The 27,384-nt window shown below is 40.2% G+C and overlaps 1 protein-coding gene across 3 annotated transcripts in view; it reads left to right on the top strand.

The window, feature by feature from the left end:
- The window catches only part of PEPD (peptidase D), a 209,693-nt gene that overhangs the window by 119,971 nt on the left and 62,338 nt on the right, over positions 1-27,384 (top strand). For all 3 annotated transcript variants that reach the window (XM_071440236.1, XM_071440233.1, XM_071440234.1), the window contains one exon: positions 23,819-23,887. In XM_071440236.1, coding sequence (XP_071296337.1) covers positions 23,819-23,887 — 69 coding nt within the window. The remainder of the gene's footprint in view (positions 1-23,818; positions 23,888-27,384) is intronic.

Below are 27,384 nucleotides of genomic sequence, written 5' to 3' on the forward strand. Positions count from 1 at the left end.
TGACAATATCTTATTGCAGGGAGAACTTAAAGCCTCTTAAGACCTGAAAACCTGTGGGTTTTGAATGGTTAAATTCTGACATGAGGTTGTCAGAAGTGTTTTCAAGATCTGTGTACTTGGTGTGGAGCTCTGTTCAGTATTGCAATGTGCTGAGAGATTCAGGAGGGCTTCCTGCACATACAGGAGCTTGTCAAAGCCTTTGTTAATGAGGATTTGTACCAGTTAGAAGGAATACTGTTGCCTTTAAAAAAGCACTAGTTAGCCTCCAAAATGAATTTTCTTCATTGGCAAAGTTGTTAGATTATGGAATGTCTGAGAGGTGTGATATCATGAAACCAGCTGCATGGGTGAAATAATGAAACTCAGTACTCTAGTTAGATACTGTGTATGTTTGAAATATTATTTGTATCTATTTCAGATTTTAGAGGATGGAAGTGTGCACACACACATGCATATCTCTCCCTGCAATATTTAAAATTGCTTTAAATAAGCCCTGATGACACACAGCATCAGATCTGCTTTAGCAGCTCCAGGAGTTGTTGTTACAGCTATAAAACACATCTCTCTCAAAAGACTGAGTAGCAGTGCCCTGTGGGGTTATTAGCAGCTTCAGAAGATTCTTGCATTCCTCATCCTACAGTCAGTTTTGGGAAAAGACACATCAACCTGTCCAAATTCTTCTTGGTAAGACCCAATATTCCCTTTTTATCCTCCTTGATCTACATGCAAAGCTGCCAGAGGACTGTGCAATTCTGAAGCATCTGTGCCTGCAGAGGTGAGGAGGAGAACACCAGAGACTGTGGCCATTGCAGGGCTTCACTCCTGGCCAGGGTTTGCCTCACATGTCCAGAGTCCACACAAAAGGTGTCTGTACAGCCTGGGAACACTGGGAGGTTCCCTCAGCCCAGGACTGAGGACCACTGAAATGAGAAATACCAAGCAGCCCATCCCAGATTTCAGGATCAGTAACTGCAGGTGGCCATTGCATTTTGCAGGGTGTTTGTTTGCCTCAGCAGCAGCCAGAGATTGAGTGGTATTTTGTGTGTAGCTCTGATCTCTTGTCACAGGAGTCTAGGCAATATAATATCAAAGTCACTATTTATAATGCCATTCAAATGTCTTGGTTTTCAGAGTAATTAGAGAAAGTAAGTGCTGCTCTGAGTTGGAGTGCAGGACTGCTGAAACTTGGTTGAAAGGTGCAGAAGTCCAAAGGGATTAGGGAAGATGAATGCTTATAAGGCTACTAAACATGAAAGCAAGTAAAAGTAGATATAGATATGATCTTTAGCCAACAAAAAATTTACAAAAAATTTGACATGACCTTGCTGTTACTGGAAAAATCCAACATAGAGTAAATCAAAAAGTTGTAAAAATGAAAATAGATTCCTCGTGTTATCAGGGTTTTTAGGAAAGAAGAGTGGGAAATAGGAAGCAAAAGGATAGCATTTTAGTTATGAGAGCTTGAGAAGTCACTAGGATTTCATCAGGTTGATAATTTGTTTTTTCTTGTCTTTCTTGTTGGTTTATTCCTCCTTTTTCTTCAAAGAATATTCATAGCAAGGTAATAGTTTGAGAGTTGTAGATAGCAAACTCAGAAGCCTTTAAATGGTTTATACAATTATCTATATTCTGAATAAAAACAAATAGTTCTGAGAATATTGTATACTTTATCTTTTTTCAGCTAGGAGACTGAATCAGATTAATTTTCTGTGAAGTCCATTGGTATTCCCTGTTCAAGGAATATATTTGTTGCATAGGAGAGCCCTTAGGAAATTAATTATGAATTGGCCTGAATGTACAATTTTGTCCAAGGCTAAAGAATCTTGTTGTGTGGGTATGGGGGCATCAAAGCACAGGGTGGACAGAACAAGAGGAAATGGCCTCAAGCAGCACATGGGGAGGTTCAGGGTGGATACCAGGAGGAATTTCTTCTTGCAAAGGGTGGTCAGACATTGGCAGGGCTGCCCAGGGAGGTTTGGAGTGCCCATCCCTGGAGGTGCCCAAGAAATGCCTGCCTGTGGCACTCAGGGCTCTGGGCTGGGGACAAGGTGGGAATTGATGTCAGGTTGGGCTCAGTGCTCTTGGAGGGCTTTTCCAACCTTAGTGATGCTATGAATTGTAGAAAACCGTCACTAAGTGCCAGTGTGCCAGTGCATAGCCTATGCATCCTGAGGTGTGAAAACTACTTGGGTTTTTAATCTTGTTAATGCACATAATTCATTAATGGGGCTAGATGAACTTGCCTTGCACTGAAGTTCTCAGAACAGAACGGAAAACTAGAATTTTAATAAATGCTCATCTAATAGCTGAAGTTGAGAAAGCTGCCAGCTGAGACACTGCCAAGTCAGCCAGCTGGGACAAGGATCAGTGTGTCCAGGGGCTGAGGCTTGGACCAGAACTTCAAAATGTGCTTCCATGCTGAGCTCTGCTGGGAGATGCCAAACAAGTCTGTTTGACCACTTTATGTTTTTCCTTTCATTATTTCTTGTCTCTGTGGAGACAGAGAAACTCCAATTCTCCCTTCAGTACCTGTGACAGCAAATGACCATCCTCAGCTGGATCTCCTGTTCCTCTGTGCAACATTCAGGTGTGCCCTCAGAACCACCCCAGGCCTCCTTCCTGCTCAGGTGCTTCCACAGCTGTGCTCCTTTGGAGTATGAGAGTCAAATCCCAGTTTTCTGTTGAGCTATTCAGATTGCTTTTGTTAGGAGGTGGGGTTTAGTTATTGTTAGTCATTAAGAGGTGAAGTAAAAGCAGAATACAACTCAGGAAATTACTAATTAAAGGAGTGGTACACTTGCTTGTAAAGATTCTCAACATGGGTTAGTGAATATAAGAAGAAGAAAATTAAACTGCTGGTAAATGATGGGGATAGGAACATGAGTCTGGGTAGTCTCTAACTGCAGTTCACCTCAGTGGGGTAATTGCTGCAGGTATTGGAAGCAGCTGGAGTAAATAGGTGAAGCTTTTTTATTATCTCCCAAAAGCTGGGAGTATTTGTAAATGAGTTTGGCAAGTTTCTGTAAAAAACTCACTCAAGAGAAACATGATAAAATGTATTATAAAATTAGTAACACAAAAAAAAAATCTTTTTCCTGTAGGTGAGCTTTTTACATCATGATCTTATTTTGGCTAGCTGTGGTCAAAAAAATGCTTATCTGAACTTGGTAAAGATGACTTGGAGCAGTTTGAAGAGCTTTTATTGCATTGATGTTTTCGTAGCAAAGTAAACAAAATAGTTTGGAAAACTGGAGTTTGTTTACTTACTGTGCGCATTATAACAATGGCATCCCTTTCCAGTTGCAAGTACTAAAAATTCAAAAAGATAAATTAAAAATCTGCATTCTTCCCTGAGAGTAACCACAATTGTTTAAGGTTATCCCTAAGCCACTCCTCCCCCATTTTTCCAAATGAAGAGCCATAGGAGTAATTCCATTCCCTTACCTGCAGAGGCCTGGAGCAGCTGTGCTTTCCCAAAGGCAGCTTGGGCTGTGCTGGGGGCTGGGGAGCTCACCTGGTGCTCAGGAAGCTGCAAGTGAAATGGATTCATCTATTTTCGTTAGCCAAGCTAACAGGGTATTAAAAGTAAGACTAGAGAGTGAAAAATGTATTGGATTCCTTTCAGCTTAGATTATCAAAGGAGCTGCTGTTAATGTAAGGAAAGACTTAGGTTTCAATTTTAAAAAGTGCTCTAGTTCCTCTTCCATATCACCTTTTCAGTAGAATTTAAAGTTTTAAAGGCTGGATTTTTAAGGCCAACTGGATCTTTTTGAACAGAGTAGAAATCAGTCTATAATATTTTGGGCATATGGGCTTAAATTTCCAAGATACTTAAGTGCTTCCTGAAAGAATCCCCTTACCTTCTTGGCTATTCTTAATTTAAAAGCCTTACTAATAATGCAAGATGGGCATGAAGAGATGCTCCTGTTGAAAAGGAGCAGCAGAAGTTTGTGGTGCCATCTTCCTCCTCACAGAAACTGGTGAGCAGCACTGGTGGCTGGGCACACAGGGCACCAGTTGGGTGCAGTGAGTGTGGGGTGGCTCAGAGGCAAGGGCAGGAAGAACCTTCACAAGGACTGGTCCTGCCTCTGCTCCTCTGTGCCATGAGGAGATGCTGCAGGAAGTGATCTCTCTTGAAGTTCATGGAGGTACTTAGCATAAGAGCACAAAATACTTGAATGAAAGGAATTTTCTCATTGTTTGTTCTATTCCAAAGCTACAGTGCTACAGAACACAAACCAGGAACTTCAGAGAGCAATAAGGGGAATCTGAAAATATTGATGGTGAAGAAGAAAAGACATTTCTGTGATCATTTGAGCTCTTCACCAGTAGCTGTTTTGGGTTATTTGGGTTTGGAGTCTTTTTTTTTGTTCTATATTTTATGGGGTTTTGGTTTAATTTTTGAGATGAATATTGGCAAACAGAAATGGCATTAGAAACTGGCATTAGAAATGAAAGGAAAAAGAAAATTAAATGCTAGTATGATCTCTGTGCTTTTGTTAAACAGGATTAGGAACTGCTGCAAAACATGTTGCTTTGATTCCTTTCTTAATATGAATAACACTGATATCCTGTCTTTGGCTCATGAAAACTGGGTATTTATCCCCAATAATCATGGAACTTGGGTATCTGTCCAATTAAAAGTTATTTCCATTTGACTAGTCTATTTTAAATACAGGTGGCAGAAACCCAAATGTACTAATTAAAAACAAACCAGTGGGAGATTCAGAGTCAGAGCTACAATTTAATAGGAAAATCAAAATAAAGGCAGGAAACACTGGCTTAAACTGCCAGAGTCAGGGTAGAGCCTGGCACCCTGAGGGTCAGGGTGGTGGCAGCAGTCTGATGAAATGGTGGCTGCAGCCCTCTTGAAGGGACAGATGTGGTTCCATTGAAGCAGTGATCTACAGAAGGGTTTGATCTTCCTTTGAAGGTCCAGTGGTGGTTATATAGCTCTTGTCCTCTGGGAATCCTACAGGTAAAGCTGCTGTGGTGTTCCAATCCTCAGATTATATCCAGCCAGGAATACTCAGTTCCTCCCCTGGGGGGAGCATCTCCCAATGGGATGATGTCATTTATCAGCCATGCAGGGACACTCACTGCCCACTGACAGAGATAGCAGAGATAGCTCCCAGGGTTATCAGGAATGAGTCATGGAAGAGATAAGGAACACTCCCCACCTGCTTTTAGCAGCTTATGAAGATGGTGATAGCATACATAGTTTTGGTTTCATCTTACATTGTAACCTAAGACACCAAAGAATGATTTGATAGCATGAGGAGAAGCAGAAAATGTTATTTAACAGCTAGTGAACTTTCTAGAAAAGCTGCTGTATTTTCTGCTCTCCTGTAGTGATTTTCTGATTAGTTCTGTGCCAATCTTCTTTGCCTCACTTGTTCTTGTAGACCTTTGTTCCAGTACCTGTATTAAGTAATTTTAATTTATTATGATAAGCCATATACAGTTTGCAATTCAGCAAAGTCCTTGTCACTTTGCTGTAAACCATCTCCTGATGTGACCTAACCAATTCTGACAGCAGAGAGAATACAGCCACAATGTAGAGTTTTAAAGTTATTTACAGTGCTTGAAGGTCTGTCTGACCACAGTATCCACTTAATCCAGCCTAAATCTAGGAGCTGTCTTCTGGTCCTGCCACTCTCTCTAACAGCTGTTAATAATAGCTGTTCTACTCACCCTGTCTGCTGACTGAAAATCTATCTACAGCTCTTGCATCTTAGAGGCAGATCAAAATTGACATTTTTTTATTGATGTTACTGGTTTCTGCTGAATAATTGAGGACAAATAAAAGTAACTGAGCTCAAAGTGAAGCAAAAAAGGAAATTGTTGGGCAGAATTACCAGTCTGTAATCTGACATCTGTAGTTAAATAAGTAGTCCTTTTAAAAATGCAGGTTTCATACATACGTATATATATATATGCATGTAAATATATATATATAAACATAATTTCAGTATTAACTTTATTAAATGAAGCCATGGTGTAGACAGATCTCCTTTAGCAGTTCCATTTCTTCTTCAGTGAGTATTAAAAGTGAAAAACTGCACATTTGTTCCATGAGGAAATGAATTAATATTGTTGGTTCTTACTGCCCTAAATATTTTACTATCTGTTATGTGTATTCCATATAGAAATTCTAAAGCATGGTTTATATTTTAGCAGATCATCTGGTTCTGATTTACACTGGGACAGGAGGAGAGGGAACAACCAATGGGTGCAGACTGGGGTTATGGCTGGTGTCAGGCTGAATTCATGATGAAAAAAGCTTATTTGGCAACTGCAACAGTGCTGATATGAAGTTCCAGTAGTGGAGGACAAGTATTAAATTAATTTGAATTAATGTGGTATTATGAAGGACATCTTATTGAAGAAACCAGGATTTAATTTTTTATTTAGTTTACATTTAGTAGATAAAGTTAATTCCATGGCTTATATTTAATATATTTAGCCTTCAGCAGTGCATTTGACTTATTATCACACAACATGGGGATTAGCTGTATAACCATATTAATAAGGTACACATGGAGTGGATTTAAGCCTGGCTAACTGACAGAAGTGGTTGTCAGGAACAAGTCATCCTCCAACACTTGTTCTTTTTTCACAAGTGGAGTTGTAAAGGAGATGATGTTAAATCTGGCAGTATTGACATCTCAGAAGAAATTTCTAAATCTCAATAAATCATGTAGATGTAGACCTTTTGTCAAAGGTCAGTAGGTTATCAAAGTGATGGGAATTGAGCAGGAATATCTGGATCATCAGATCAGTCGAGCCTATCAATATAACATTTTTAAAATATAAACAAGAAAGAGGTTATAAGTTTAAGAAGAAAGAATTTAGAAGAAAGCTAGAGAACACTGCACTTGTGATCTGGAAATAATTTAGATGTGAGAGCTTGCAAACAACTGAACATGTCCTCTGTGTAGCAAGCTCTCAGAAAGAGCTAATGAGACATTTGTATATACATCAGAACAAAGGCTTAATTACCTCAGGGGGAGAGACTCTAGTCCAAGGTAATGTTTTTTAGATGTCTCACTGTGTTATTTCTGTGCCTGATGCCTGTGTGGAAAGTCACAGCTAATGTCTTCTACTGTCAGCTCCATTTTGATAGTGATGGGAAGGAACACTTCTTTCTTGAGAAATATGAGGTCCTACACACAGCCTTATCCAAAACTAGCCATTTTAGTAAATACAGAAAATACTTTAAGGAACATTCAGCTTCTCTTGGGGGCCTGCTTGGGTGCTTGAACAAAAGGCCCCACATGTTTAGTAACTGTATGGTGAAGCCATATGACATTGAATAGAAAATGAAGGGCACAGATAAGATATAAATGATAAACAAAGGAAATGGTGAATTCTACCTGTTTACAGAATCAGCACTTCTTAAATAGAGAACCAATTTGTTTTGGGAAAGAACTTTTTAGGGAAGTACTTAGAAGTGAAGTGTAAAAATACACATGTCTGAGCAAAGCAATGGGCAGCTCCTAACCACCCTGAATTCAGAGAATTCAGCAGCCCTCACTGCTTCCTGATGTTCAGTGGTCTTCAACAATCCTGGTCTTTTACCATCCTCCTCCTCTTGGTCCTCTGCCTGGTGCTCAGGGCATGAGCCAGATCTTTTTGCCTTGTGTTTGTGGAGGCCTGTCAAATCTGATGGTAAAGAGTGCCTGCATCCATAGCCTGTTAGTGGGGTTTCAGCACTGATCTCATCTGCTCTCACTTGGAGAGGAATAAAGGCCATATTTCTGTTTATATCTGCTCAGTTTAGTGAATACAGTGGAAGATGTTTACCCATTCTGCATGTAGGCACCTCCAGAGGTGGTGAAAGGTAGTGTGTACTAGTGAAAAGGTAATTGCCAGCTGGATCAAGAGGTATTTTAGACTTTACATTCCTGGCAGAATTAGTGGCTTGTAGGCACCCTGAATGACCTGGTGCAGACACTCACGTTCCTGTTGCAGAGATTTACATGGCAAGAAATAAGAGTTGAGAATTTCTGTAGATCAATCCACTGCTGCTTGGATGTGGCCTTAGAGTCTGGGACATGCTTGAAGGCAGTGTGACTGTGTAGAGCTTTCTCAGCCATCTCTGGGGATGGGATTTCTTCTCCACCAGTGTCAGCAGGAGGCACAGAAGAGTTTGTGGGGTAAAGTCTGGGAGACACAGTTCTGCAAATGCTGCCTCTGTGTCCTGCCCTGTTTTTCTGTGTGCCTTCATTTTCCTGTAGGGAGAAGGAACTGGGGTTGGTGAGCAGCAAATCTGCTGTGTACAGAGAACAAATTATATAATTTTGGTGCAAGAGCTGGACTGTGCCTCCCCACGGGCTCTTCTATGCAGTTTCACATCTTGACATAAACAGTTTCAATCTTTAAGTAGACATGCAGCATCAGGACAAAAGTTCTTTCATTCTTTTACAGTTCTAGACATGATGCTGTTAGCTAAGGACTGGAATTCTTGTTTTATTTGCTGCTTGTGGAGGCTCTGCCATGAATGCAGTAGCTGAAACACTCTCAGAGTTTCAGGCATGCAGTGAAATGTTAGGCTCATTTATACTATCTTTCCAATCCTTACAGCTTTAATTCTTTCTAATAAGATCAGTAGATCTGCAGAAACTGATGAGCACCAAGTCAGGCAATTTTCTGTGTGCCACTTAAAAGCAGGCAAATGGATTTGTCAAGCCTTGTGTGACAGCTTGAATTGTTGAAAGTTCTGTTGAGGGTGTACTTTCCCTTCACTTTCACCCAGATGATGATTTGTGCTCTGCAACATGGATTAAGGGAATCACCATCAGTATTATGGATTTCTTCTTGAGACTGCAAGAGCTTAAGAGCTGTTGGAATCATCTCTCCTGAATGCATTTCATTTTGTTCCCCAGGTCTTGCAGTGGTATTTGTTTTCCAAGTTGCAGATTGTCTCCTCAGGAGTTGAAATCAGTTAATGTGTCTTTAAAGCTTTATTCTCATGAGTTCAGCTTTGCAAAACTCTCCTGCATGAGCAGAAAACCACGCACGTGGGAGTTTCCAGGACAGCATGGAGGGGGTGTCTCCTGATAGCACTTTCTACTTCTGTTGTATTGCATTGACTTGAATTTAACTTCCTGAGCTGTCAGGACAGAAGATTGTTGGAGACTCAACAGATTAGTCTGGACACTTTTTGCCATCTAATGTTGAAGTGTTGATACATGTTTTCTTTACTCAGAGTCTTTTGCAAAGACTTATAGGTCCTCTCTCGATTTTTACAACAGATATTTCATAGCCCCAAGAGTAGATCCTTGGAGTCATCTCTCTCAAGCTTGGCTCTCAAAAGAGTAATTCCACTGGATTGAAGAGGCAAGTGTTTGAAATTCAGGAGACTATAAAATTGATTCTTCCATAAAGAAGTAATTTGTGGTAAATGGTGTAGTCCTCTGGACAGCCATTCACTCATTTTATGTGACTGGGACCCTTGAAACATGGTCAGAAAGATTAGAGAAGGACATCTCTGATCTGTTATTTATCAAGGCAAGAAAACTTTCTTTTTGACGATACAGCATCTGGAAGCAGACCCAGCCAAACACACCATCTTACTCAAGGCTGCTGGGACCAGGGTAAATGCAGTTTTAAGAAACATTTGGATAGTGTTGTGAAGTTTGCTAGAAGATTCTGAAATACTTTACCAGCTTTTCTATATTTAGTTGCACATTCCCTGCTGGGGAAGCAGCAAGGCACTGTGTTACTCCAGAAAGCATGTGGGAGATCTAGGCAGGGTTGCAAGGATCTGAATTCTGGCAAGGAAAATTGTCTGGTGTGAGTCTTCTCCAAGAAGTATCCTCCCAAGGAGATGTTAGTCACTCTCAGGTGACAGCTGGCATTTATTTATGTGCTGTGTCCTTGCTCTGGCAGTCTCTGTAGACTGAGGAGGAAATCAGAACCCTCACTGGCCAAGGTGCTGCCTTCAAACAAAAGCAGTTACATAGTTAGCATTTAATAAAGCACAGCATTAGATTGAAAGACAAGCTGTCAATATATATCTGATTAGCTTCTATCATAATGCCATTTCTGATATTGGCCTTATTACTGTCCTTCCCCAGTGCTTCTGACAGCTAAAATATTTCTTCTTGAACATTTCATCTTGTTTAATATTACTGTGTGTGCAGCCCTTGAAGGTGTTTGCCCTTGGTCTCACAGTGCCAAGGCATCCTGAGAGACAGCACAAGCAGCAGTGTGGGTGGGGGAGCAGGTGCTGGGGGTGATGCTGTTTTGGGTTCTGCTTCTCACTTCTGTTGGCACTGCAGGGCTCCTGGCAACAGCAGCCAGGTACCATTCATAACAAGCCTTGAGGTCTGGTGATTTTTGGAGGAGTTTTGAATGAGTTAGAGATGGGACTTTTGAGGTTTTTTTTTGATGATGTGGTTTATTTGTTTATTTTTACAGAGGTAGGAAGGGTGGGTTTGGTTTACATCAAGATAGTATGGTTTAGAAGGTTATTAGACTCTTAGCTGTAAGACTTTTTAAGGAGTTACTGATTAATAAAACACTGCCAACAAGGATATTTATGGTTTTGACTGTTTGAAGCTGAGAAGTGATATACAAAAGATGCACAAAAACCTAATCTTTAAATATTTCATTTTATGGACTCATGCTACAATGTAAGTTTTCTTAGCTAATTATGTTATGACACACAAACCTACAGTACTGCATTTTAATTTCTTTGTTTATCTTTGTAGCTATTTTTTCTTAAATATCTTAAACTCTAAAACTCTAAACTTTCTTTTGTTTAGCTTAACACATTTCTGCTTTAAACTATAAATCTAGATTTTTTGGCACTTAAATTTGGAGGCTTTTTCTCAGGTCTCAGATTAAATCCTGTGGTTAATTTTATGCTTTGGCTTAACAGGCCTAAAGTTCTGAGAGTTCCTTGCATTTCAAATTCAGTGTGTTTTCTCTTCCAGGCAGATTTACTGCAATCTTTGAAAAAGTGATAAGTGTTCTTGATAAACCTTGATAAAGCTCATTGCTACATCAGCATTTGTTCTTGTTAGATATGAGCCCTTAGATATTCCAAATGACCTTTCCAGATATGTTCTTTTGAGGAGATACAGCTCATATACTCTTCATAATAAGCTATTGTTCTTATTATTTCATCAGAATATAAATGGACAATGCACTTTGTAAGGTAGTAAAATATATTCTCTGCCCTCAAGAGCTTGCTTATAAACAGAAATAGTCAAAAATGGAAATGAAAGGATAGGATTTATGTAAATCAAACTAGGCAGCAGCTCAAGTCTTGTTTTGTGGTTATTTCAGTATTTGTATGCTCACTGATTACTTGATAGGTGCCTGTAATGAAAACAACCATCACAGTGCTTTAAATGTTAAATATTTTTAGAGAAAACTTGAAATAAACTGAAATAGCAGTGATTTCATTAACATATCCAAACAGTAGAAATCAACATGAAAATTCAATTCTAACATGTCTGAGTTAGAAGAAATAACATCATATACCTTTTCTAATATTTGTAAAATACAATATACTGGGTAAACAGGATTCTCCTACAGAGTTATTGGTTTCCTTATGTCCCATTCAGATCACTGCAAGCAGTGAAGCCATAAAACAGTTTACAGTGATGTACAACTACTTGGAACATGGAGAGCTTAGAAACATGTTTAAAACCTGTAATTTATCACATTTTAGTTTGTCTTAGCCAAACAAAAAATCTATTGCAATAACATACAACTTTAAAGGTTGAATTGCTGTGGGATATTGAGTTTTCCTGGACAGTTTTAGAAAGATTTGCACTGAAAACTGCCTTAGCCATAGTAAAGAAGAGTTAAACTTTTATCACTGTCACATTAACAAGTCTCAGCCTCCCATTGATGCAGCTGAGGGGGATCTGGCTGCAGCCCTGGCATTATGTTCACCTTCCACCCTCCCCTCCCACATGGAGGCAAGGGGATGCCCTAAAGAAATGAAAATTGATGGCTCCTCCAGTAGCTAAAGCCTCTCTTGGCTCTTGTTGGTTCCTAAAATGAGGAAGGAATTAAATAGGAAGATTGGTTAATTGTCACCTTCCCTAACGAGCAGCCTTTTAGTAGCCTTGTGCTTTGAGCTGAGGAAACTTGAAGACATGCTGGTGCAATAATAAGGATAAAGCATTTCTCTTTATTATGGTCAGTTACTGCTAATCTCCTTTTAGAGTTTTAACAGGGATTTATAGGGATTCATTTGTGGTTTAGATTTGGAGATAATTAAGTACCTTTCTGCTGCAAAGAAGAAATGGAGAGAGAATTGGCTCAAAGCTAGAAAAAGATTCCTGTACTGTGATATGTATTAAACTTCCTTTTATTTGGTTGTCACCCCAATAGGAATGATTAGTGGGCTGTAAAGAAAAAAATGTATTGCATTACATCTATTAAAGCATGTTTTATATGTAACAGTAATTAAAATATAATTGAAATCATGAGTTCTTCTAATTATTGGCTTTACATAATGCATAGTTAAAGAGAGAGCATCTATAAATGTGTCTTTTTTACACATCCAGAAATGGTTTGCTGGCAGCATTTTAATTAAAGATGGATTAGCTAAAATGCAGTTTAATCATTCTGTCATCAAAGGATTTAGACCTCGTTAATTAGCTGTTGATAAATAGGTTTAAAGTACAAAAAATTTAATTTAAAATATGCCAGTTGTGATCTAGAATTATTAGAGCTGGAAATGGAGCAATGAGTCTCAGAAAGATCTGTGCCATCTCTTTCCTTAATATCAAATTAAATATGAAATGTAGGCCAGTGCAGAACTTTGTTCTGCCTTGTTAGTAATGGATGTGATTCCAAGGGGTCTTTGGAATTGAGGAAGAATTAAACCAGAGACTCTTTTTAATGATCTTGCCTTGCAGTGCAGCACTGGGATCCATTTTCCATTTATGTATTTAGTAAGGATTGAAAACTATTTGAAAAATCTTTCTGCTCTGGAGAATGGATGAAAACAAATCCTGTTGAAGGGTTTCTAGCTCCTCCTTGCTGCAGGTATCAAAATATCAAGGAGCCATGATATTTTCTGAAAAATCCTTTCCTTAGGATTTTTTCTCCTGAGAAGCTGAGGCCTAAAACAAAATGCAAACTGTCGTGAACGGCAGAAGAAATGCAGCACACAATATGCGTGAACAGCAAATCTCAAAGTTTATTGATAACTCACACATATTTATATTGGTGTTAATGAAGCTTATACATATTGCAAAAGCTGAGCTCATTATTGGTTAAAACACACCTAAATCAACCACACCTACTTCTATGCTCTAATGATTATTTTGTTTCTATGTTTACATTCTTGTGGCTATTTTACCTAGGCTATCTTCATTTTTCTGGCAAAAGATTTTCTCCCCCATCTTCATGTTGCAGCAAAGGTCACCATGACCCTTGTCAGTGATTGGACACTGATTACTTAATCCCCAGCTTGTTTCCCCTATCCTTACCCAACGGTATCACATCCAAGTGGCCTTTCTCAGCTAGCCAGTTATCCACAAAGCTCTCCACAGCAAACAATGGTTATCTGCTGCTGTGGAATGCAACAGGAGCATCTGGGATTGGGCTCATGTGGTTGTTTCTAATCAGTGGCCAATCACAGTCAGCTGTCTGCGTGTCTCTGTCAGTCACAAGCCTTTGTTATCATTCCTTTTTCTGTTCTTAGCCAGCCTTCTGATGAAATCCTTTCTTCTATTCTTTTAGTATAGTTTTAATATATATCATAAAATAAAAAATCAGCCTTGTGTAATATAGAGTCAGATCCTGGTCTCTCCCCTCATCCTCAGGCCCCTGCAAACACCGTCACACAGAGGAGCAGAGCAGAAGAGCAGAGCAGAGGAGCTCTCTGCCTTGGTGCAGCCAGGCTGGCAGAGGCAGGGGCAGCAAGGAGCACAGGCAGTGTGGGCTCAGCACAGCACAGGAGCAGCTCCCACCTTGTCCTGTGCTCCTGGTGCCAGTGCTGAACCTGCCAGTGCAGAGCAGGGAGCTGACCCCTGTCCCTGCTGGGGCATGGGGGCTGTGGCTCTGCAGGCAGTAGGAGGTCATTGACATCAGCTGGGTTCCATCCCCTGGGCTGCTCTAATCACAGCTGGAACTCCAGCCATGGCCTGTGGGAGCCCAGCACATCCCTCTGGCTGTCCAGGATGGCCAGGACCCCTGCCAGGGGGCTCAGAGACCCTGGCACAGAGCCCAGAACACCTGTGGGTTTGATTATGACCCATGGAGAAAATTACCAACCTTAGATGAAGATCAGCAAACCACAACAGTTTAGGTAGAATGATAGTGAAGTTATCATGGGGTGGAAAAGTCGATTTTGGGGTTTTTGGTATGGGGGTTCAGGAGGCAAGATGGAGGGAACTGGGTGTGTGCAGCCTTTCTCCTTCTTCTTCTTGGCCTCCATCTTCTGCTGTGCTGGTGGCACTCACAGATTGGTTTAGAGTAGAAGCTCCCTGTCTAACACAGGTGATGGGCATTGGGAAGGAATTGTAACCATTGTACAGGTAGTTTTTAGTATAAAGACAGAACCCTGCCCTGGGGGCAGGCAGAGTGCCTGGAACTGTCCTGCTGGATGGACCTGGCAGGGCAGGAGAAAGAATTTTATAGATAAGGAACAATAAACAGCCTTGAGACTGAGAAATGAAGAGCTCTGACTCCTCCATTGAGTGCCAGGCTGGGAAAAGAGACTCCCAACTTTTCTCAGAGTCACTGTGAGCAGCCAGAGACCCTGACCATGGCCATGTCCCATACCAGGCAGGCTTTTTCTGTCCAGCACCTGATGGGTTCCTGGCCTGGCTGTCACATTCCTGTGGGGAATCCTCACCTGTGTCCCTGTCCCAGCCCCTGTGCTGAGCTGGCAGCTCTGCAGGAGCAGAGCCAGCAGAGCACACACCTCCTGCCTCTGAGCCCCTGCCTACCAAAAACCAGGGCAGGTAGACCTTGACTTACAAGTCTGTCAGAGTTGACATTAAACCTTGTTATTATGAATATCTTAATCAGCTCAATTACTATGAAATTACTATGAAATATGAATACTAACTGTATTTCAACAGGATTGATAGTTAAAGATTTCAGTAGTGTAATAGTCATAATATTTGAATCCACAATCAACTGGGTTTTATACAGATGAATCAAACACTTCTGACAAGTGATACGTGAATTTTTTGAGTAGAGTTAAAAGAGTTTCAGGAAAATAGTAATTTGACAATCATACCTGAAGACATTTTTAAAGGTTTCTTAAGTGTTAATTTGAAGACTGACTTACTGAAGAGTGGTATTTACAGAGCATTCTTGGTAACTGTCCTATCTCTAAGGTACCCATTCCGTTGTCCTGCCAATCTTCTGCAAAAGCAGCAGCTGAGTAGGAGGTTACAGGCTTACATAATCATTGTTTGCATTTGAATATTGGTAATGAAATGGCTTAGCTGAACTCCTGTGAAAAAGCATAACTTGATGAATTTTCAGAGTCAAAGAGATGTGGCACCAGTGTAGAATCAGATGAAAGGCAAATCAAGTGAGAGTGTCTATATGCACTTCTTTAAAATCACATCTTTGAAAGCTTTTGCCCTTTCCTCATATTGGAAAAAGAAAAAAAATTGGTCAAAGTCCAACAGTCCTGTTAGAAAAAACTTACATCAACCTCTCTGGGAGGGAGAAGGGAGAAGGGGAGATTGCTCCCCAGGAAATCTTAAACTGCTGCAGTATCAGAAGTCATGTTCTCTGACTCAAAAATCATTCAAAAGTTCTAGATTTGCAAATTGATGGGGGAAAATTTTCCTCATGTGGAATAGATAAAAGAAAGAGCTATGACATTTAAAAACAAAAAGGAAATGTCTCTGTGTGTGAGGAAAAGGCAGTTCCTGATTCTCCAAATTCTCCAACCCATTTAGCTTAGACAAAAGGATGAATTATCAGCTCATGTTATATAAGCTCTTCAGTTATTCTTTACATAAGACAGGTAATTTATAATTCCCAATTATGCAATTAAAATGCTAATTACCCCTCACCTAAACTCTCTGTTCTTGAACTGATATTATCAATTACCTTCAATCATTGCAAATCATATATGACATATGTGACAGTGCTGAGTCCTGTATTATTTATGGACTTTCTGTTTCGTGTGTCTCTGGTTTCCAGGTAGTATTAATGGCTTTACCTTGATAGATTTGGCTTCCTGAAGGAATGGTATTCCTTCTGATCTGTGTTGTTTTGTATCTTAAAATATATCAGCATTTTAGGGTAATCTTACCCTCTGTTCCTGCCCTGAGCTCCGGCTTGTGATTCACTTTAGTACAGAGAAGTAACACACTTAGAAATCCCAATATGAATTATTTATTACAGAGGTGAGCCCACTTACTTCTGTGCTGCTTCTACACAGCTCTCCCTTACTTCACTACTTAAATGTTCTTACTGTATTTACATTAATGTACTGCCAGTTTCCTGTGTCATACTTGCTTGCCAAAATTACATTTCTTCTGTCCCTGCTGAACTCAGGCAACATTGGTCACTTTTAAGGTTCTATTATTATGTAGCATTTGCTGCATATAAAGAAAAATAACTTATTTAAAGAAAACACAGCATAAATAAGAACAGAATCTAGCTGTTAGAGTTCAGAAGGATCAACATTTTTTTAAAATCATATATTATTTCTGCTTGTGCATGATACAAATTAGTACAATTGTAAATAGAGATGCTTCAAAGTATAGCTCCTGTCAGTATATCTGGTTGATAGTAAGCTTCAGCAGCTCTCCTCTCTGAGCATGCAGAATAACCCAGCCAGGGATTTTAATCTAAAAGTTTCATTTGGAGTAGTGTAACCAGTTAGTTTAAGAAGTCAATGCGCACAAGTGGTTTTATTTCCTGTTGTTCATGGATCTGCAAGTTCTGTTCTAAACAATTTCCAGGCAGAAGTCATTAAGTGTATTGTCTCCAAGGTGAAGAATAACTTTGCTCATCTGCTCATTGTGCTATTTTTCTTGTTTGGCTGCAAGTTACTAATCCATTGTTTGTTCATTAATAGTAAGTTGGATTATTCCTCCTAGATTTCTCCACTCTATTTTACTCTTTTGCAATGAAGTACTGACTTGTTGTTGTTGTTGTTTTTGTATTAAAACAACCTCAGAGATGTCTTGCAGTACTGCTGTGTGCTGTTGTGAACTAAATGAAAATAGGATTAGATAGGCTAAGCCTTTAAGCATCGAGTTGCCCATGGAAAATAAATTACATTAGCAGAGTAAGTAGGTTAACAAAGAAAAATGCTCTGCTTTTAAAAGCCTCACTATGTGTAGTGTGGGATTAAAGGAAGCACTGCTCACCTTGTTCCTGTATTCACTGATGGGATGTTACTGACACCGTGTCTTCTTTCCTCTGAGCATCTTTCAGTCTAGCTTGGTATTAATATAAATGCTTTAGTAATCATTTGCAAATTATATTTACTGTGGTTCAACAATTTTGTGGGGTTTGTGCTTTATAGCTTTCTTACATGGAGATTTTAGTGTGTCTAAATGATCAAAATAATGGCTCTCAATCCTGGTATAACTGGAGAGATCAGCTTTGGAATATTTGGCCTTTTGTGAATGCTTTAGAAAGGCTTTGGATTTTAGGTTGTATCATGGCTATGCTTCACATTTACACCATACAAAAACGTAATGGCACATTCTAGTTGAAATTCAAAAGCAATTCAGTGCACAGGTAACTAACAGATATTCACCTACATTATAGTAGAGGAAATGTGTTGTATTTAAATATCTGTATAGAGGCTTTGCCCCAGAGGTCCCGGTTGTCCTTGATGGGCTGCAGCTGCCATGTCCTTAATTGGGCTGCAGCTGTGACCAATGAAGAGAACTGGGATAAAAGGGGGTGGGTTAGCCAGTCAGGGAGAGCCTTGGAGGAGCCCTGAACTGGTAGAGAACAGCATGCAGAAGAAGGAGTCTGTGCTGTGAAGATCTGTAGCCATGAAAACACACCAAGGAGGTATGGACTTCAGAAATCTAATAACAACAGCATTATGGGACTCTAGAAATAGAACAACAACAATTTGGTGACCCTGATGTGATAGTTGGTAGAAGATGAGGCAGCCAAGAGCTGTGACAGAACATAGCCTTTGGGTCAAGGAGCTGTGACAGAGTATGGCCTTAGAGCAAGGAGCTATGTGTGTTGTACATGGCCTTTGAGTCATGGGGAAATATGTGTGTTGTACTTGGATATCATCTAAATATCTCTATGTAAAACCTGGTTCTGTAAATAAAAGAAAAGGGGGAAATATAGTAGAGGAAATGTATTGTATTTGAATATCTGTGTATAGGCTTTGCCCCAGAGGTCCCGGGTGTCCTTAATTGGGCTGCAGCTGTGATGTCCTTAATTGGGCTGCAGCTGTGACCAATGAAGATGACTGGGATAAAAGGGGGTGGGTTAGCCAGTCAGGGAGAGCCTTGGAGGAGCCCTGAACTGGGAGAGAATAGCATGCAGAAGAAGGAGTCTGTGCTGTGAAGATCTGCAGCCATAAGAACACACCAAGGAGGTATGGACTTTAGAAATCTGATAACAACAGCATTATGGGACTCTAAAACTAGAACAACAACAATTGGTGACCCCGATGTGATGGTTGGTAGAAGATGAGACAGCCAAGAGCTGTGACAGAACATAGCCTTTGAGTAAAGGAGCTGTGTGTGTTGTACATGGCCTTTGAGTCATGGGGAAATATGTGTGTTGTACTTGAATATCATCTAAATATCTCTATGTAAAACCTGGTTCTGTAAGTAAAAGAAAAGGGGGAAATATAGTAGAGGAAATGTATTGTACCTGAATATCTGTATAGAGGCTTTGCCCTGGGAGGTCCCGGTTGTCCTTGATGGGCTGCAGCTGTGATGCCCTTAATTGGGCTGTGGCTGTGACCAATGAAGATGACTGGGATAAAAGGGGGTGGGTTAGCCAGTCAGGGAGAGCCTTGGAGGAGCCCTGAACTGGGAGAGAACAACATGCAGAAGAAGGAGTCTGTGCTGTGAAGATCTGCAGCCATAAGAACACACCGAGGAGGTATGGACTTTAGAAATCTGACAACAACAGTATGGGACTCTAGAAATAGAACAACAACACTGCATCTTCCAATTGCAGTCATAAAAATAAAAGAAGGAACTACAGAAAATTCTCCCAAGTCCCGTCCAGAATTCCCTTAAGTTACTGTGATTTCCAGTTTATAGTTCAAACCCTCCTGCTTGCATTTCAAGGGCTATGTTAAAAGAATACTATTTTTGAAGTATACAAAGTTTTCTTTTTATTAGGAGGCAACTTTTTCAAATATCTGTTTTCAGTAGAAACACTCTAATAATGATGTACTGACCTACAAGTGTCCTTGATCTTCTGTACTTGTACTCTTCACAGGGCAGCCTGACAGCAGATCCCTCTGATACACAACCTAAATTTGGGTTCTTCTGCCATTATCCACAAGTGTTCTAGATGCAGGTCCTGGCAATCATGAACAGGATTGTTGAGGGCTTTTCTCTCTCTTGTCAGAAGCCATGGGATGAGAAATTGTCCCTCCAGCCTCAAGTGATGTGCCTGTCTCATTGTCCAGCACTTGGCTGCAGTTACTGAGGGTGTGGGACCATCACAAGGTCACTGAGCAATCTATTGATCAGTGTTACAGAAATTTGGCAAGGATTTAAATATTTTTTGCTCAGATATTCTTGCTTCTTTTAGTTCCTTTTGTATCTCTCTTCTCTCCATGTTTATCATGCTTTCTGTAATTGCATTTCTTACTGGTTTTGTAAGATACAGGTCAAAATGCTCAATTGGATTTTTATTTAAAATTTGAACCTTTTTGATCTAGAAGTGTCTTGGTTTCAGGAGTGAATAGCTGAGAAATGCCAATGTTGCTTTTTTATAAAGCAACATTTGTTTTATAAAAAAAGCAATATTTGAGTTATATTTCTTATAACTCAAGAGGAGCTGATGATAAGAAATTAAATTAGAGATTATTGATGTACTTCTTTTGGAAATAAAAATAATGCTGCTGAGTGTGCATGGATGTGTTGTATTCTAGTATGAGGAAAAACTGAAAATAAGCAAAATGTGAGAGCAATCAATACAGATAGTTCTATTCCTCCTGCTTTATGTGTCTTTATTTTGTAAATTCATTTAAATTAGGACAACTGTTAACATTAAACTACCTTGGTTAATGTAATTTCCATTCATAGCACACACATGATTGTAATTGTCAAATCTGCATTAGATAGTAGTAGAAGCTGGACCAAAGATGACCATAAAACACAAACATCATTGTCAGAGTGATTTGGATAATTTATCAGAAAAACTGTTCATAGAAGCTTTCACTTTAATGGCTTTTTAGGCTGTTTGGAAGTTGAGGCTCTTTAAGCATTCTGGATTTGTTTGGATGTATGCACTACTCCAGAGGATCTGAAATACAGCAATTATATACTTGTTCTGTTATTTCTACTGGTGAATAACCCATTATTTCTGAGAGTTTTCTTCTCTCCAGTCAGCACAGTCAGTGAGACAGTTGAGTCTCAGCAGAGCAGTGGGGTTAACATTATCTTGTGCCTCAGCAAATTTGGAAGGAGGAGAAATTCACTCATGTCATATTTACTTGAGTTGATGGTGACTTATTCTTGGGGTTTTTTTAATTGATGGGAAAAAACAGTGAGTTTTTAAAACTGCCTTAACTCTCTGCATATTGTCAGTCAAAGACAGTGATGTTTTTGACAAAAAAAAAAAGAAAAAAAGGCACCAAACCCAGGATGTTCATTTTACACAGTAACAGCAACAAACCAATTGTGTCCAAAGCAGTGCACGGCCCATGCCAGCTCTAGCAAAGCTGTCTGCATTTACAGGTGACATGTGACAATGTCACAGTGGTTGGTCTGTGCACACCACTGAGGCCATCCTTCCATGGGAGCTGATACACACACCCTCTGCAGAAATACTGCCCAAATAAACATGGCATGAACTTTGAATCCTGTGCAAGGAGAAGAGCAAGAGCCGCTTCATTTCTGTACCTCTGCTGGTGGCGTTAGAAGCTCAGGGTAAAGCACCCAGCACCAACATAAAACTGACTGAACACACATGTCCTCCAATCCACACCACCAGGAGGAGCTCAGAATGCAATGTTTGCAATGGATGCAGAGTGCCAGATTAAATTATATTCCATCCATTTCAGCCTCTGTACTTTCCTGTTGCTCTTATGGATGGAGGTTTCTGCAGAGTGTAGAAAGTGAAATCTTAGTGTGATAAGTGCAGAATCTGCATTAACTTCAGTGGAGCTGGGACGTTGCCTTCAAAGTCCTGGTACTTCTCTAATTCGACACATATTCTTTCTAGCTTTGAAAAGCCAGCCTTTGTCATCTTCTTTGTCACTTATCTGTGCCATACAAGGATGTTGGCTGTCTCTGATGGAAATTTTGGATTTTTTTTCCCAACTGCATGAAGTCATACCCTGAAAAAGTAAATTCAAAAAAGTGATGTGAGTAGTTTTACTAGCAGGAAACTCATCACCTGGCAAAGTTGTACCATCATCAGCTCAAACACACAGATGGCCCCTTCTTTCTTAGTCTTAAAAGGAAGTCCATGATGTTTCATGAAAACAGAAATAAAGTTCAGGCAACAGCTGGATTACACAATGCATGTCTTTATTTATTTATTGCTTTTTACTGCTAGTCAGGGAGTTCTGCAAGAGGTGACTGCCATTACTGGCTGCATAGTTTCATATTAATTGCAACTATGAATATATGATCAGTGATCATATGGAAAAATAAACCTTGCTCTCCTGCATCACTGATGATGAAAAGATATTTAGGCCCTTCATATTTCATTTTTACATTTCATTTTTAAGCTCTTTATAAGGTTACTGGAAGTTGCTGTCTAGAGGACATAGTTTATTCAGTCATTTAAGGTGAAGGGTCAATAAAATACTCTAAAAGTTGCTTCCTAAAATGTAACTATACATGTATAACAGTAGACTTATTGTGCAGAATGTTTCTGTACAGTACTTGTCTCAGAGAGTAAAGCCTGCTTGCAAGCGTTTCCATATGAAATGTCCATTTCTGTGCAATTATGTCTGTGTCAGAAGAAATGACAGTTTAGGTGATACATTTTATCAGCTCAGTTTAGTGATATCTCTGCTGGGTTCTCACCATGTCAGAGTTTCTCCTTAGCTTCTCTGGCATTTGACCTCCTCATTGCCATCATTCATTTGTGGGCCAAAACAAACTTAGTGTTTTCTACCTTGTAAACCACCACAGTATTTTGAACAGAAAAGAGATCTTGTAAACAGGGTGTCCCTCCACTGAGTTCTAAATGGAGGCTTTTCTTTTTTCATATGTGATTAATTTGTATGTTTTCTTTTGTTTCTCTTTAAATACTGTAATTTTGTGTAATTTTAAAATCCAGTTTAGATTTACAAGCATGTAATGTCTTTAATGGCTTTTGAATTTGAATTGTGTTCTGGGGCTCACTGCTGAAGAAGGACAAAATCACAACATCTCTATTCTTTGAATAGCACCATTATCATTCTATGCTGATGAAATTATTTCAGTATTACAAGAAATGAGGTTTTGGAATTCATTCAGTATTACAGGGAATTGGATTGTAACTAGAGCATATTTCAAGAAGAATAAAAGGATCCATGATATGTGCTTAGCTCGTAAAGCACCTAATCCTATATTAATTGTGCTTTGGGCAAATCTGCCCTCATCTGAAGGGGACTTTGACAGTGAAGATGAAAATATTGTAATGCTTTTTAAGGCCAAACAGCTCCTCCAGCAGGATGACAGTGAAAGAGGAGTTCCACAGGCTGCTCTGCCTGCCCTTCCCTGCCCCAAGCACACACAAAAGCAAACAATGCTGTGTTGTACTGTCCTTTATAGGCTGCAGGAGACTTGGCCTCATGTTACCACAAGATCTTCTTGCTCTTGGGGTTGAGTTTGTGTTAATTTTTTTCCCCATGTTTGGACAGGGAAAGATCATAGAGGCATTTAGGTACCATAATCTGAAATTGAGTAAGTCTTATGTTTTCTCTGTGTCTGTTGTGCTACAGACAAGAAAACATGAGGGTGTCCATTCCAGCCCAGATGGAATGTGATGCAGAAAGGACGTGGTTTATGTGAGGGGAGAGCTCTGCTGCCTTGTCTGGAGAGTGAGCATCACAGTCAGATGCAAATTAGGGTTAGGGGATATTAGTTCAGCTTCAACCATGAGGTGTCTGTGAGGTGGTAAATGGAGAGGATTTCTGCTGAAATTATTTTTGAGGGCTTTGACCAGTCTGGCAAGCTCCTTCCTCTGTGAAGGGCTGGGTGGACTTCACTTTTCCTGAATCTACATGACATAGCTTGAGGGTAGCAGGATTGAAAAGGTGATCATGGATGTGATTGTGTGCCTGAAATGCAGCATGCAGTGATTTTCTCAGTTCCACTTTGGAGAGTTTGGCCAGCTTTACCAGCTTCAGCATTTTGCCTGTTACCGTCCTGTTTGTTCTGTGGTCAGATGAAGTCTCTTGCCAACAGTAATTTCCCTTTTGGTGTGGAGCTGTAAGGAAAGCAATTGCCATTTGAGGTCACTGAGCTGCACTGGAGCCCTCTCCTCTGCTGCAGAGCTGCTTAAGCTCTGTGGAACTCACCTGCAGCTCTGCAGGCTGCTGAGCTGTGCATGTGGGGCATTTGGAGTGTTCAGCTGAGCACAAATAGGCAGAGATTGGGGACTTACACCAACACAGCTGTACTCAAGCAGAGTTTGTTTTTCTACCTGTCTTGGGGTGATTTTGCAGAAATCAATAATCAGCACCTTTGTTTCTTTGCAGCCTGTTCCAGCACTACTGCTACACTCGAGGCGGCATGCGCCACACCTCCTACACTTGCATCTGTGGCAGGTAAGAGGATGATTTACACTGAGCTCTGCAGGCTTCATAGTCAGCTTCTCCCTGGGTATTTGTAAAATTGGTCCTTTTAGGCATGCCATGTGTTTGCAAATGGCACCAGAGTGAGTTCTGACCTGTTTTCACTGGAAAAGACAAAGAGAGGTAGGTGGTTACCTGTGTCTCCTGAAGACATAACGTGGTAATAGAGTTTGCTGCACTCCAGAGGTTCCCCAATGGCTGCTCCTGCTGCTGCCAAGATCCTGTTTCTGCTCACCCCTGTGCTGCACTTGGCTTTTTTTGTTAAATAGCACCATGGAGAGGGGCTTTACAGCTATTCTCTGTTGCTCAGAAATACTTTCTTTGAAATACACCTTAAGCATTTCTTATCATCCTCTAAGTTCTTTGTCTCAAAGATTAGGATGCAGTTAAACTAATCTCTTTGGAATTTGGAATTTTTTGCTCTCTCTGCTTCTTGCTGAACAGCTAGTGTTGAAGGTTACTGTATTTGGGAAAGTAGTATAAAAGTTCTCCCTGCAGTTGTAGAAATGCACAAGAGAACAGTGTGGCACACATACTGAAGAACAGCTGTGTGCTTCATGCAGAGATTAATCTTACTTAGTGGAATTAATCTAATCAGAGATGTATGACAGTGAAATGAGCCATATATGTTGGTATATATGTTCCACTTGTTCTGCTGCTACTCAGAAATATTTGCCCTACACTGAAGTCACATACACTTACAAAAGATAATTTTTATGTTAATGACAATAATTCTATATTGCTTTGAAGGTAATAAGAACAATTAGCACCTTCACTTCTTTCTGCAGTTTACTCAATTGCTTATTTGTAAATGCAATTTTCCAATTTATATGCAAAATTGCAGCAGGAGCATGAGCAGTTTTATGGCAAATTGTGTATCTAAATTGTCTGAAAAGTTTCCTGGTTTAAGTACCATTGTATAACTTGAGAATTAACATCCCAGTGAAATGAGACTCCATCTCTAAGCTTTTGTCACAGACAGTGATGATGTGATTTTCAAAGCCATGCAGACTTCACACTCACTTGGAGTGGATTAGAACCTGTGTTTGGGTGCTGGTGGCCAAATCACTTTGCTAAAGCTACAGAAATGTCTGGGCAGTGTTTGTGTGGTGGGGACAGGCTGAACTCTCCACAGCACTGCAAACCCAGGACTGCATCACCCCCAGGAGGAGGAAAGCTCCAACAGCAGCTCAGAACTGGGTGCCCACAGGAGCTCCCTGGGTGTCCTGCCCTGCTCTGCAGGGATGGGTGTGGAATTAGAGTTGCCTCTGAGCTATTGAAGGATTTAAATCACAGAGAAGGGCTGTCCTTGGAATGCCATATCAAAAAACCAATTTTTTTTTTAACAGCTGCCATTGTATCCTACCACTAGAAGTACAGCCAAACCTGATTTAAAAAATATAGTTACATGAGATAGCAATTTACAGGCAAAGGTCTTTGTATTCTATGTTCTGACTATGAGTGATGAAGTAAGAATGAATAATATTAACAGTTTTAAGCTAGCTCCTAATAAATGAATGAATTCAATTAACATAATAATGGCAAAAATAATAGACATATTTTAATGCTGTGAAAATGTCATGCATTGTAAATATTTCACTTAACTACATTTACAGCTAAAAATAGCTTTTGCAATTAGGATTTTTGAATGTTTTATTCTATTCATGCTGAATTTTATATTTTCCTGAACACTTAAAATGGGCATATTTTGACAGGATCTTTCCTTTTTAGATTACAGACCTGATAATATTTTCCATAGAAAAGAATAATCCTTTTAAATAAAAAACAAGTTTGTTTTCTTTTTTTTTTTAATATGCTGATTAAGCTGAAAATCAGGAGTAATCAATACAATATTTCAGTACAGAAATAAATCACTTGTCATGTGATGGGTGCATTTAGTTATTGCTGTCCCTGTGCACTGTTACATTCTTGAGGAGATGCTAATGAATATTTGGTGTGACCAAAAGTGCTCCATGTGTTGACTGTTACTATGAGGATAGTAACACACATTGCTGAGTGTGACAGGGTGTTACCTTTTGACATCAGTCCTGTAGTCAGTGATGCTTTCAAAAGCTGCCAGCTGGGGAGTGGATTGAAGTGCAGACATCACTGAGTGTCATGGAAGGAGAATAGGAACATTTGTTAAGCACACTCCAAATGCTAATGAATTATTCACTGCAGTGTCAGGATACCAAGGAATGTTGTGGTGTGTTTTATGCTTGTTCAGTTTTCCCCCCATTGTTCTCTCAGAAAGTCCTGCCCTGTTACCAGTTTGTGTCAATCCCCAAACCCCTCCCCAGTTGTCTTGGTTACCAAATGTATCTTTCTTGTTCCCCACCCCTGGCAGCCTGCCTGTCACTCGACACCCCTGCCTCTTTTTCTAGAGAGTTCGGGCCAGGGTGTCGAGTGATTGGGTTAGGGGCCAGGGTCCCTCCCGCAACTGTGTTTGATGGGTTCTCCGATCATGCCAATCCTTAATGTATCCCTCTCTGATTTGCTATCTTTCACCCCTCCCACCCTCTGTAAAACCGAGGCTTTTCCCTGCCTCGGGGCTCTCAGCTTCTTCTACCTGAACCTGCACGTTTCCCTACCAGTAAAACCACCCTTCCTGAAGAAACTGAGGGTCGCCTCTTCATTTCATCCCGCGACTTCGGAGCTCTTTACTGCGGCCACACGTCCGCAAGGCCTGACATCGCCTTAGGCACAAGGCCCTGACTCCGGGTTGGGGAAGTGCCTTACTGGCTGGAGGTTGGCTGGACACTTATCTAGCCTGGGCGTTTCACTTTTCACCGGCCACTGCTCCAAAGGAACCATTTTTACAAATGGGAAAACAAAGGTAACCCATTCCCATGTCCTGGTGATGCTAGGGTGGGTGGCATCCATTGGGAGCAGAGGCTCCAGCTGGAGTTAGGTGGTGGTGGGGGCATTGGTATCTCTGGAACCACCACAGAAACCACCAGCAGCTGCTGCTTGTTGCTCTCTCATCTTAGAATCAGGTTCAGATCTCCTTGGCTGATGTCTCTGGGCAGATGCCAGCTCTCATCCAGTGCTATCAGTCATCTAGAATAACCCTGTGTAGTGGAATGCCTTCTTCTATCTGAGGGTTGCCAAAGTGAAGCTTTTTGGACCAGGTTAGGATATTATTGAATCAGCTTTTCTTTCTTTAACTTCAGTACAACTTTTTTAGATCTCATGCCTTAGACACAGAAGTAGCAAGAAGGGTTAATGCTTTCTTCTGGGTTGATTCTATGATGATTTAAATCATGATGGAAATAGGTCAGCTTTAGTCAATGATCTTTGTTTTTTCTTTAGATGTCCTTAATACAGAGCTACTAGCTACACTTTTTGTAGTGCTGGATGCTCAGCATAGTCCTGTTCTTAAAATATTGCTGACATTTCTCTTCTTTCTTCTAATGATTTGTTTTCAGGATGCTTTCTGATCTCAAATGCATCTTGGGGGATTGTTTTCC

This window comes from Agelaius tricolor, unplaced genomic scaffold, assembly GCF_023055355.1.
Source record: "Agelaius tricolor isolate 1412-34295 unplaced genomic scaffold, bAgeTri1.0.p SCAF_15, whole genome shotgun sequence".
NCBI lineage: Eukaryota > Metazoa > Chordata > Aves > Passeriformes > Icteridae > Agelaius > Agelaius tricolor.